Below are 12,747 nucleotides of genomic sequence, written 5' to 3'. Positions count from 1 at the left end.
TTGTTACAGAGAGGGTATAAATGAGAGATGATCTCAATGTTCTCAGAATTGAACCCCTGTTTCTGGGACAATCCACCAGTTCGGAATTTTCTTTTTTTTAGGATCGGGTTAAAGTGAACACAACGTTCTTTGTCATCAACATTTACTCAACTAATTGGAATAAATGTGGCTCTTACATAAATTGTGTTTGTAGTTTCTACCTAGATATCCATAGCTAAAACAAATGTAATTCGTAAAACACTGCTAGAATGGGAATTTTTTAAATTGATCTCTGCTGAGCGGATAGGGTTACTCAACTGTTAAATCAAAATCAAAACATATAATAATATATCACCCAGTAGTCCCATTGTTCTGATTTTTACGGTTTTTTAAGCCTTCCGAAAATTTTGTAACAGACTGTTACTTAGCGACAAATATGATCTCCACTTCACCTGTGGAAAAATTCTGACCAGACAGTAGCTGATAAGCGGCAGTGCAATCTAGTGAAGGGAATACAAATCGTAGGCGCTGAATTCTCAGTAAACAATGTGACAAACGAAATCTTGAACAGCTGTGTTAAATATTTGATAACTAAATTATCTCATTTTCTCTCCGTAATCCGCCATCAAATTGCCATTTGTGAAAGTCATACTGAGATTTCTGATTTTCAGCGAGATAATGAACCAGTACATTATCTCTTCCATGATAAGAGGAATCACACTATCACACGATAGTTGTCGCAATCGAAACGTGACGATTTTGCAACGGCAGTAGTGCGCTATTCATTCGCAATTTAGTGGCAGTATGGATCGGATCGTGAAATGTGTGGTGCTCGTTTGCTTAGTGGGAGTGCCTTTGTGTAAAGGCATCAATATACTCTGCTTGATGGGCGTTCCTAGCCCAAGTCATCACATCTGGAACCGGGTTTTGATGGAAGCTTTGGCCTCTAGGGGATACAACCTAACAATCGTCTCACCTGATGTGGAAAAAGTTCAGAAGCCTAATTTAACGTACATTCATCTTGAAGAGGTTTATCATACAATACATGATGGTGATACCGCAATTGATTTCTACGAAATGGCACAGCAGAATCTTGTCACAAGCATGTTCACTTTCTACGAATATGCTTATTCACTTTGCGAAGGAGTTATGCGATCCAAAGGATTGGACACAATCTTAAACTATCCAGATAACTTCAAGTTTGATTTAGTGCTGTACGATTTCACCTGCGGACCATGTTTGATGGGATTGTACGACAAATTTGGCCAACCACCGTTAATTGGAGTTACTGCTTTCAATATTCCACCATATACAGTGGATTTTATCGGTGGTCACAAATATCCGGCCTACATACCGTATTATACGTTAACGTACGACACAGACATGACATTCTTTCAAAGGCTGGAGAATTTGTTCATCTACACCGTGGATTATTTGTAAGTATGAAAAAAATCTTGTTAAAACTTAGTAAAATGCCTATATGTTTCTTACAGCTATCGTAACTACTACTATATTCCAAAGACGGACGAAATGCTCCGGCGAATGCCAGTGTTCAGAGATGGTCCATATTTAGGAGATTTGGACAGAAAAATGAAATTAATGCTGGTGAACTCTCACCACTCAGTTGACTTTCCAGAACCCATTCCACAAAACATGATTCAAGTTGGTGGCCTGCAAATCATACCTCCTAAGCCACTATCAGCAGAAATTGAGGAATTCATCAAGAACTCTAAAAAAGGTGCAATTCTGTTTTCCCTGGGAACCAACGTTTTGAGCTCAGATTTGGGAGAAGAACGCATCGAAATGTTTTTGGAGGCAATCGAAAAGTTCCCAGATTACAACTTTCTGTGGAAGTTTGAAGCGGATCAAACAAAGTACAAGATTCCCAAAAATCTGATGATGCGCAAATTTTTACCACAAAATGACATTCTGGCAAACCCACGAACCAAGCTATTCATCACTCACGCTGGATTATTGAGTACTCATGAGGCAACTTGGCATGGCGTACCGATGGTCGGAATTCCGTTTATAGCTGATCAATATCGAGTAAGTGAACTAGTATTTCAATTCGATTCGTAAATTTCAATGTAATAATTGATTGCAGAATCTGGAGAAATCATTAAGAGCGGGAGTAGCGGAAAGGTTGATTGTATGGACGTTGACCACAGATAAAATTGTGCAAACTGTCCGTAAAGTTCTGGAGAATCCTTCGTATCGTACGAAAATGCGTGAAAAGTCTGCCTTGTTCCGCGATCAACCGGAAAAACCATTGGAACGTGCTCTCTGGTGGATCGATTGGTGTCTGCGTCATCCAGAGGCGGAAACCATTCAATCGCCCACTCTGCGCTTAGGGTTGTGGAAGAGTGAATTGTACGATGTTAAAATTTTCGTAATTTTGGCTGCTGTGGCTGTATTCTTAGGTGTGAAAAGAGTTTTCAGTGTTCTAACCGGAACTAATAAAAGTCACATAAAGCATAAGAAAAAGGTAAACTAGGTTCCGTATTTTGCGTAGATTCTGTGATGTAATAGATACTAGTGAATTGTTCATGACAAATGGATTGAATCGCTGTTCGTGAAAGTAACGTGATATTATAAAATAGGTAAAAATGATAAAAAAAATCAAGCAATAAAATCTTATGTTGCTCGGAATAAGACTTTTTGTTTCTCGAATATCTATTATACATATCCGTTCATAATCTCATTCGCTTTCTTATTTGTATACATCGCCTTATTTCTAACTTCATGTTTCTTCATAAAAACGACATATATCAGTGGCTCATTTTTGCGGCATAACCAGGGATGGGAAACAGTGTGGTTTTTTTGTTCAGTATAATAAATCACTCAACAAATCTACAGTAGTAGCAAGTTTTGGTCAGTGGTCCCGGCAAACTTTGTCTTGCCAGCATATAGAAAATAGCAGTTATGTTCACTCTCGATTTGTTACATTTCCGTGTCATAGGAAAAGCGATCGGCCAGGACCAAAGGTTGATTTTAAGCACTAATGTGTTTTGCTCACACTGTCGTGTTCTAAAACAGAGAGGAACTGTTTGTATGGTGATGCAGGTCGCAGCCTACTTATTTGATATTTGAACATCTGTTGATCAAGGTTACCTTGTGCGTTGACTACGCTCGAAGCTCGCGGTCGTTAAAGCAGAAGTCCGTATATTCGGTGGAATGCACACAATCAAACGATCAACGTAAATGCATTCTACACAGATTTTCGACATTCCAGCTATATATCCTGAGTTTTTTATACAAACAAACACGTCGGAACACTTAAAAAAAACCCAACTGTGAAACAGATAAATCTGCTGGCTCGGTCTGAAGCCATTTCGTGACATACATACACCAATTCATTTTTATTTACATAGATAGATAGATAATTGATAAATTTTCAAATTTACGCTTTGCTAGAAAAATATAGATTCCTGGATGAACTGAAACATTTTTTGTTTTTATAAATAGATGTTGCGTTCAAATTTGTATAGGTAATGTGTCTCTTATCTAAGTAAGTAATATTCTGACGGACATCTTTAGATTAAAGAAAAAAATTCTCAATTAACTTGGACTATGTCACGCACCAAGGGGGGGAGGGTCAAGCCAAGCGTAACAAGCCTTAAAAAACATTCTTGAAGGACTCAAACAAAAAACATAACAAAGGCGTAAGAGGAGGGGGTCATAAAAGTTGAAATTTTGCGTGGCATAATTTGTGTGCCATCCCTAGGCTGCTTTTCAAGCACGATACAAATTTCAACTGAACTCTAATTTAAGAATTCTGACGTTATGTTGATTTGATTGCAATGATTCTCGCTAAATTTATGGTGTCCCCCTAACAGCCATTGATAGCCAAGTGTGTAGCTCGATAACAAAAGTAAACGAATTGATTTACATGTTATTCAACAATGATATGATGATGGGCCTCGTGGCCGTGCGGTTAGAGTCGTCAGGCAATTAAGCGCATCGTGTCATGGGGTGTGGGTTCGATTCCCGCTTCAGCCATTGCAACTTCTCGTCAGGAATGTGTCTCGGCTGTGCCACTGGAGCATGCTTGTCCGTTGTCTAGTGTTAAGTTACAGTCTGTGTAGCTAAATGGCTGAAGACGGTGTCCGTGTCTTTTTTTTTAAGATAAGATCCTCTTCTATCTCTGTCGCCTGGTGGTGATAGTTTTTATCTTGGTCCATTCATTTGGTTATTTTCCTATATTCAAAGTTAAAATGACATTTTCGAATGTATTTTGTCAAAATGTTAAAAATCTATAAAGTTTGGGAAATATTGTATTATTTATCTCGATATCTCCCATATACTATGATATTTGCAAAATCAGGTTACAGTTAACTGTACCCAGTTTTGAACCAGCTTCGGATTTCACTGTTTCTTTTATTAAATTTACATTTCATTTGAGCTAGTTCTGACTCAAATTAACCCGTTAACGCCCAGCGTTCTAAATTGAAGACAGTGATTTGATTTGTTCTCGAAGCGATTCCGAAAATTCTTTCAGCATTGGAACCGAAAATCATTCAAGATCAATGCCCATTTTAATAATCTCGAAAAAAATACGTCTACCCAAAGTTATTTAGCAAAAGACACTTCCTAGCATTTTGAAAAAAAAAAATACATTCAAAAATAGAACGAAATTCAAACCGATGACATAATGTTTTCGACATGCAAGTGTTTTTTTTTTTATTATTGGTTATTGTCAAAGTGCAGTGAAAATGTTTTAGCAGAAATAGAGTTTTTTTGTTACACTCAAAATTTATTTCACTATAAAACTTATAATAAAAACTTTTTATTTTATACTGTTTACTTAAAAACAATATTCAAAGCGATGACATGTTGTTTCAATGACATCAATGACTGCTATAGTCCAGTGACCTTTTTTGTGTAGAAATATAAATTATTGATTACTCTCAAAATTTGTTTTACTCAAAAAACTACGAGACACTTTATGTTTCCAATCTGTATGCATGTAAATCAAAATTCATAGAGATACTATCTAGCTTTTTCAGTAACATGTCCAGTAGACTGATGCAAATTTTGAAGTTTTTGCTCCCCTATGTTTAAACGATGTCAATTATGATGAAAATGATCCTCTCAAAATTTGAAGTCATTCGGAAGAAATTTGGTTGTGCACACGCTATTTGAAGTTTATATGGAAATTACTATGGAAAAGCCAAACCTTTTGTGTTCAGTCCTCTAACTGCTCGTCATAATAATCTATGAAAAAGTGAACACACTCATCTCACGTGAAAAGTTCCCAGCTACAACTTTGCCGAAGACCACATTTTGATGGGACGTAAGAATAATTTGTTATTACAGGGTGTCCGCAAATTATCCGAACAGTAAAATTTTGGAAAAATGATCTCGCATTGAAATCAATGAAAAATCAATGTCCACGTACCTTCTATAATACATCTATATGTTAACACAAAATACAATTGATAACAAAGTCTGTATTATGCTGAAATGATCATTCAATTACTTTCAGAGCAACACTGTTTTTTCTGTAGAACAAAGTAGCCTGGATTACTTTGATCTATTCTTCCCGCCAGGAGCACCACTGTTGCCTGCCGAACAGTTGATGAAGCATGCTACATGCAAACCAACTCGAGGATGATAAATAACAATTTATCCTGACGTCCAATCAAATAGTGGTCTTCGGCAAAGTTGTACCTGGGAGGATTTCACATAAGAAAAATTTGTTCACTTTTTCATAAAAATTCATGACAAAGAGATAGATCGCTGAATACAAAAGATTGGCGTTTTCCATAGTAATCTTCATATAAATTTCAAATGGCCTGTGAACAGTCAAATTTCTTCCGAATCACTTCAAACTTTGGGAGGATGCTATTTACCATAATTAAAATCGTTTTAGCATAGGGAAGATAAAATTTAAAAATTTGCATCACTCTAATGTCCAGCGAACACAGTTGAGCAGACATAATTATTTTGGATTACACATAGAATATTGTTTACCAAAAAAATTACTAGAAACTCTTAATTTTCAACCTCTTTGCCTTAAAATCAATATATAAACCAATGGTATATATTCTTCTGGCATGAAATAACTTGTAGAAATTCAGTGACCATCTTTGGCAGAAAATTGTAAAATATGAAAACACACAAAATTTATTTTATCAAAAATAATCATTGAGAAAACGTATTTTGTATAAATCAAATTGCATAGCAATAACATGTAGTTCTTAGTAATAAATTAGATTGTACAAAAACAGTGATTATATTTAAGCAGAAAGGCATATTTACAATCAAAATTTATGTTGCTTAAAGAAATCAAAATTTTTAACTTGTTAGCCTATAAATCGAATTTCAAAGCGATTACATATATTTTTTATATATATTTGCTTATAGAAGTTTGAAGTTGTGTTTGATCCATTGATTGCGTCGCTTGCTCCTGCGGGGGTAGGCGATTGCAAAGCAATGATATGTTGTTTTTTTTTAATGTATGACAAAAGGCCAAAAGGACAGAAGGTCGAAACACAAAAGGTCGAAATGACAAAAAGTCGAAGAACAAAAACCAAGGGACAAAAGGTTGAAAATGTTTTTTTCAAAGAAGGAAAAAAATTTCACCGTGCAAATCATTTTCTTCTTTTTGTCCATTCGAACTTTTGTTTTTCGACCTTTTTTCCTTTCGACGTTTTGTTTCTCGACCTTTTGTCCATAAACCGTTGTTTAACAATAACTTTAGTTGTCTTGTGAGCACTCAAAATTTATTTTACTTAGAAAACTATAAAATATTTTGCTTAATATTATTTTACTTTAAATCAAAACTCAAAGCGATGACATGTTGTTTTTTACCTAAGTTTGTTTGCGCCTTAGTTTGTTTTGAAGTAAACGAATTCACGATTCATCGCATTAAAAATAGGTTCAAAAACAAAGACTTACGAAAATACTTTTTCCTTTATTCTAGTAGAATACATTTATGTATAATAAAAAATTAAAAATACAATTGCATTATTCGCCAATAAATAAAAGAAAACGGCTTTCAAATTACTCCGGATCGTTAGTCGGAAAAAAAATGTTTTAACTTCAGATTTTCGGACAACATGTTAAAGAAAAAGATTTTCTTAGTTTGTTTTTAATAAAAAAAATAGAATGCACTCAAAAATTATATTTTCTGGCCAAACATGTTTACTAGACTACTAGAATAAAATTCATAATGACAAAACAAGATGTCATCGCGGCAAATAGTTGGCAAATAGTATAAATATATGGGATTTTCGTTGTTTTCAAAACTGAAACTAATTTAGAGTGTAATCAAAAATCATATTTCGGCACAAATATATTCAATGGACTTTGAAATTTTCTTCAAATGCGAACAGTGCTGAAAAATAAAAATTTTCGACGGTTTTTAATTAAAAGATATTTTGAGTGTAATCAAAAAATTCTATTACTGCCTTAAAATGTTTGCTGGATTTCTACAATCAAATTCACGTAAAAAAAACAAGTCAACGGGTCGTATTTTGATTTATAGGAAAATGAGGTTTAATAATATAGTTTTTCGAGGTTTCTTGAGTAAATCAAATTTCGAGTGTAATCAAAAATGTATGTTTTAACCCAAACATGTAAATCGTGGTTCCGGAATTTATTTTTTAAAGGATCAACTAGCTTTAATTTTGTATTATAAAAAATACAAAATTAATAGTATGGAGCTATCAGATATCGACGGTTCTTCACCATAGACTTTATTTGTTTTGCTGAAACTGTATTTATTTTATGGGAACGTAAATATTGATTACAATTTCGGGATACAAGCACAATTGTGGGTTAACGGGTTAAATAGAAAGTTGTCATGCATTGAGTTTTTTTTTCATGTTTGCGCTTACAGAAGAAGTTCAATAAGCTCTGATACCAAATGAATCGGAGTTATATTTTATTTCTAACATAGCAAAAATGATAGAACATAGGGTGCTCCGAATTAGAACATGGGGACTCGGACCTTACCCCTCTTCAAGCGTTAAGTGATTTGTTGCGGCAAGTTATAAACCATTTTCAGAAATTATTCTTGAATCCAACTGATCGGTTTATCTGTGGAAAATGCATATTCTATCATACTAGCAACAAACGTAGAATATCCCAATCGAAAACTATCGGGTACGATTTTCATTAATTTCAACTCATTCTGGATAGAATTCATCAGACGTAAAAATTAGACCAAGTCTTAGTCTTTTTATTTAAAATTATAAAATTTCTATACTTTTGATGTTCATAAATTCAATACAAATACTGAATACACGAGCTGAAGCAGTGTAAAACTAGCTAATGATCTAAACTAATGACTTGATGTTACAGTAAGTATCTGATCATGCATTTAGCAAGCTAATACTCTTGCAATTTGCAAGCAAAACCGCTTTACAAATGTGCTTTGCGTGTTCGTCTCTATGGGTTCAACTTTACTATCGATGTTACCTGCTGACATTGACTCGAACAAAATCCAGCTACGTACTAGATATTACAACATTCAGTTAAAACAGTCGCCATGATCAGATGGGTTATTTTAATTGTGAGCTTTCTGCAGATATCAGTACTGATAGAAGGGGCCAATATTTTGTGCTTGACGCCAATCCCTAGCCCTAGTCATCACATATGGTAGGTGAAAAGTGAAGCATGACAGTACAGAATAAAACATCTTACGGATTTGAAACAAAATCACAGGAATCGAGCATGGATGGAAGCTCTGGCAGCGAGGGGACACAACCTGACCATCGTTTCGGCAGATATAGAGCCCCACAGTAGAGAGAACATGACCTACATTCACCTGGAAAAAGCATACTCCTTCCTTACACTGGATTTGAATGAAATGGCAAATGAAAATGCTTTCGGCGGTGTTCGCAGTTTGTACGCTTGGGGAATCGGTATGTGCAAAGGAGCGCTTCATTCCGAGGGAATGAACATCATTATGAACTATCCGGATAACTTCAACGTTGACTTGGTGGTGGCCGATGTTACATTGGGACCGTGTTTGTTTGGATTGCTGCAAAAGTTTGGAAATCCGCCTGTGGTAGGTGTTACCGCGTACAATAATCCATCTTACACGATAGATTTTATCGGAGGTCATAAACACTACGCGTACGTGCCATATGTAATGCTCAACTACGACCATGATATGAATTTTCTCCAACGAATGTACAATTACATTGTATTCCTGTATGATGACTAGTAAGTATAAATCATGCTTTGGTGATATTAATCTTCTAATACCCTAATTTCCTTTTCGATCTAAATATTATTTTGCAGTATCTAAAATCAATCTAAGTAAATTTTTGGGAATAGTTTATTTTTATTCGAAAATTCATGAATTTTAATTTTTTTTTCATTTTACTCGTGTAACTTATTTCTATGACGGATATAATATTCAGTAATATATGTACCTAAAATCATTTTGAAGTATGCATAAATTCCCATTATTTAGAGTTCAAGGTAATAATTTTTGTTCAATTACACATATATCTAGCTATCGCCATCATACTTTCTTGCCAACAATAGAAAAAATGATGCGTCAGTACCACAAACATTCCACCATCCCAAGTGCATCAGAATTGGAGAAAAAAGTGTTCCTGCTGCTGGTTAACCATCACTACTCTGTTGACTTTGCTGAATCCGTTCCTCCAAACCATATCCCCGTTGGTGGCCTGCAGGTTATCCCAGCCAAAGCCCTTCCACAGGACATCCAATTGTTCATCGAAGCTGGTTCTAATGGAGCTGTTCTGTTCTCATTGGGAACTAATGTGATGAGCAGCGGCCTCGGCAAAGAACGGATTCATATGTTTCTAGACGTATTCAAAGAGTTTGCTCAATATAATTTTCTGTGGAAATTCGAAACAGATCTCGAATTTGCTTTGCCGAAAAATGTTATGATCAAAAGATTTTTACCGCAGAACGACATATTAGCTCATCCAAATGTAAAAGCATTTATCACACACGGAGGAATGCTAAGCACCCATGAGGCAACTTGGCATGGAGTCCCCATGGTTGGAATCCCATTTATATGCGATCAGTACCGGGTGAGTAATAATACAATTTTCATCTTTGTATTCGATTCAAATTCTTCCTTTGTTTTCAGAATCTACATAAATCTGTACAGGCAGGAGTTGCCATTAAATTGGAACATGATGCGCTAACAGCTGACAAAGTGAGAGATGCTCTAAGGGAAATCCTCGAAAATCCATCCTACAGAGACAATATGAAAACTCGATCCTCACTGCTCCGAGATCAACCCGAACATCCTCTGAAACGTGCAATCTGGTGGATTGAGTGGGCTCTACGACATCCAAACTGCGAACGCATTCAATCGCCATCCAAATGGATGAGCCTTTGGAAAAGTGAACTGTACGATGTCAAACTATTCATGTTATCAGCTTTTATTGTCATGACCTTGTATGTTAAATCATTGCTGACCAATGCACTATCTATGCGCAAAGAAGATACAGAAGCTAGCAATAAGAAACGGGATTGATGCTAAAATAAACAACGTGAAAGCACGGCAGCGTCTAACATTAGGTATTATATCATACGATCACACATCTATGTACGGAAGCATCTCTAATTGGAAACACGTGCTTTCAAACCAAGCGTCAGCTTTCATCACGTTTGTTTGCAATTGCAATTCATACGTGCAGTGCAATCTACGATGACTATGTAGATTGTCCGAATGACTTGCACATTTTAATCAGTTGCTGTGTTCAGAGGACAAATATACGTCACAAATCAGTAACAGGCACTTGCACTTCAACCATGGTTGATCGTGTTAGAGTCAGAGTATATGAGTAGGGCTTCTTTGCGTAAACTTCGCTCAATAAAGATCATGGTTGGACGATGAAAAACCTTGTTGACGAAATTCGAATAATCTCATGAATGAGCATGAGCAATGATGTCCGTACAGTTTTTAGTTCCTACTCCTTGATTGGCCTAAACAATCGAAGTTGCACAAAAACAACTAACAGATATAAGTTGGGAGTAACTTTCCATCTTCAATGTACACTTTCGAAAAACTCCAAACATTACGATTCTTACAGTCATCAAAGCAAGGAAAAGTAATAAGTGTGACCCAGATCAACTCTGCATCTCCACGATTGTCATAGGAAGGAGTATATAAGTGTGATCTGCATTCACCTTGGCAGGTGATCTGAAGTTGATCTAAAAGCTACCTATTAGAATTTAAAGACAACGTGAGTCTATACTGCGTCGACACTTTTAGTATCGAATCGTGAAAAGTTTTTTTTTTTTGTAATGATAAAAATAGGTAAAAGGAAATGTATGTTTTTTATGTAATGTAAAACATAAACAAAAGCTTAGGTCGACACTTTGAGTGACGAATCATTCATATTTTGTTCAATAAACACATAAATGGTTGAAATATTGTTCAAGTCTAGTATTTGTGTATAAGTCACATACATTTATTGATAATTTTGAGATGGCTGCCGTTACTTTACAGATTTGAGATCAAATACAATAATATTTATTATAACATTCCTTTTGTTTCATAATTAATAATACATTACTTATCTTCTAGTTTCTACCATTAGGGTAATGGTCGTATTTTGGACCCCCTAAGGAAGTCATTTTTGTTTTTTGTCCCAACTGATTAATTGCACAGCGTAACCAATTCAAAGAACATACCAAAATGGAGAGAAAAACTTCCTCTACGGGGTAAAAATGCCCATTCGGTCATGTAGGATCCAAAAATCGTCGAAAACAATTGACTTGGGAAGCCTTGATTTTCATTATTTTGGACACACCAATACATTTTGGACCCTCAAAGTATATATTTTGGACTTCCGATATTTTCTATCGTTTGGCGACAAAGTCCACGACATTGGATGTATAATATGCTTACCCATAGTCTAATCAATCGATTGACAATGGAAAATCGATGAAATTTTACGCTTTGAAATTTGAAAAAAGTTTTTGTTTACATTTGGAAAATTTCTGACGGCTTCAATTTCTGTGTGTAACGTGTTGTAACGGTTGCATGGATGAACCGATTAAATTAAATTAATTTCAGATTAAATAAACACATTTTCTATGTACAAACGGTCGATGCAAGTGCGGATTAGTCCTATCTTTCCAAATGGCATGCGAATTGAGTTGGTCTTTCGATTTAAACTGGGAAATTTGCAGGAAAATGGCTCAGGGGGTCCAAAATATATAGGGTTCCAAAATATATTGGTTATCCTATATTATGATTTTTCTGTTACCAATACGTATCTGGGCTCAATCGGTTATTTATCTTTACTGGGATGATTCTACGTATTTCCATCGAAATTTTACCATCTCAAGAAAAACATAATTTAAACCAAAGGATCGCGAAACCACTACGAAATTTTTTGTTGTCTTAATTATTCGAAATTTCAAAATCTTTGAAAATATTCAAAAATGTGAAATGTTGCACGTATTTCTTTTTTTCCTGCAGAACGTTACTTGTAGCCACAAGCAATAATTAATCTTTCAATAATTTCTCGTATAATTTAATATATGATGAAAATGAAAATTTTACTATTTTCAGTCAACAACAATTATGTAAACGCTAATAATGATAGTGACGATGACGATGACATAACATATCTGATAAAAATGGATAATTTAATCAATAATCTTAGAAATAACGGAAGATATTTATGGTTCAATTAAATTTTGTGTACAAATAGGAAATCAAACAGATAACATTTTGAAATATCTCGACCCTAAGCTCTATTGTTTGCTAAGAAAATTGAGTTGGAACTGGGATAATGCATACGAAGTGACCACAGCAAA

General features: G+C 35.1%; 2 protein-coding genes across 2 annotated transcripts; both read left to right on the top strand.

Annotated features, from left to right (window-relative positions):
• The first annotated feature begins 482 nt into the window (after window positions 1–482).
• Window positions 483–2,576, top strand: LOC5576972 (UDP-glucuronosyltransferase 2B31). The gene is made up of 4 exons (XM_001663017.2): window positions 483–593; window positions 651–1,415; window positions 1,473–2,025; window positions 2,084–2,576. Exons 2-4 carry the CDS (start codon window positions 784–786, stop codon window positions 2,471–2,473), a joined length of 1,575 nt encoding a protein of 524 aa, XP_001663067.1. The 5' UTR covers window positions 483–593; window positions 651–783; the 3' UTR covers window positions 2,474–2,576.
• Window positions 2,577–8,383: 5,807 nt separating this feature from the next.
• LOC110676364 (UDP-glucuronosyltransferase 2B15-like) lies at window positions 8,384–11,350 on the top strand. The gene is made up of 4 exons (XM_021843915.1): window positions 8,384–8,583; window positions 8,650–9,153; window positions 9,449–9,998; window positions 10,058–11,350. Exons 1-4 carry the CDS (start codon window positions 8,474–8,476, stop codon window positions 10,448–10,450), a joined length of 1,557 nt encoding a protein of 518 aa, XP_021699607.1. The 5' UTR covers window positions 8,384–8,473; the 3' UTR covers window positions 10,451–11,350.
• The last annotated feature ends 1,397 nt before the right edge of the window (window positions 11,351–12,747 follow it).

The sequence above is a fragment of the Aedes aegypti genome, chromosome 2 (genome assembly GCF_002204515.2).
Source record: "Aedes aegypti strain LVP_AGWG chromosome 2, AaegL5.0 Primary Assembly, whole genome shotgun sequence".
Classification (NCBI taxonomy): domain Eukaryota; kingdom Metazoa; phylum Arthropoda; class Insecta; order Diptera; family Culicidae; genus Aedes; species Aedes aegypti.
This window is presented reverse-complemented; position numbering and strand designations above follow the sequence as displayed.

What these genes read in the sequence shown, in the direction of transcription:
- LOC5576972 (XM_001663017.2), top strand. Translation starts at nt 784, where the DNA reads ATGGATCGGATCGTGAAATGTGTGGTGCTCGTTTGCTTAGTGGGAGTG. An exon ending in ATCTACACCGTGGATTATTT is followed by an intron (nt 1,416 to 1,472) that starts GTAAGTATGAAA and finishes TGTTTCTTACAG; the next exon opens with CTATCGTAACTACTACTATA. An exon ending in TTATAGCTGATCAATATCGA is followed by an intron (nt 2,026 to 2,083) that starts GTAAGTGAACTA and finishes AATTGATTGCAG; the next exon opens with AATCTGGAGAAATCATTAAG.
- LOC110676364 (XM_021843915.1), top strand. Translation starts at nt 8,474, where the DNA reads ATGATCAGATGGGTTATTTTAATTGTGAGCTTTCTGCAGATATCAGTA. An exon ending in GTATTCCTGTATGATGACTA is followed by an intron (nt 9,154 to 9,448) that starts GTAAGTATAAAT and finishes ACATATATCTAG; the next exon opens with CTATCGCCATCATACTTTCT. An exon ending in TTATATGCGATCAGTACCGG is followed by an intron (nt 9,999 to 10,057) that starts GTGAGTAATAAT and finishes CTTTGTTTTCAG; the next exon opens with AATCTACATAAATCTGTACA.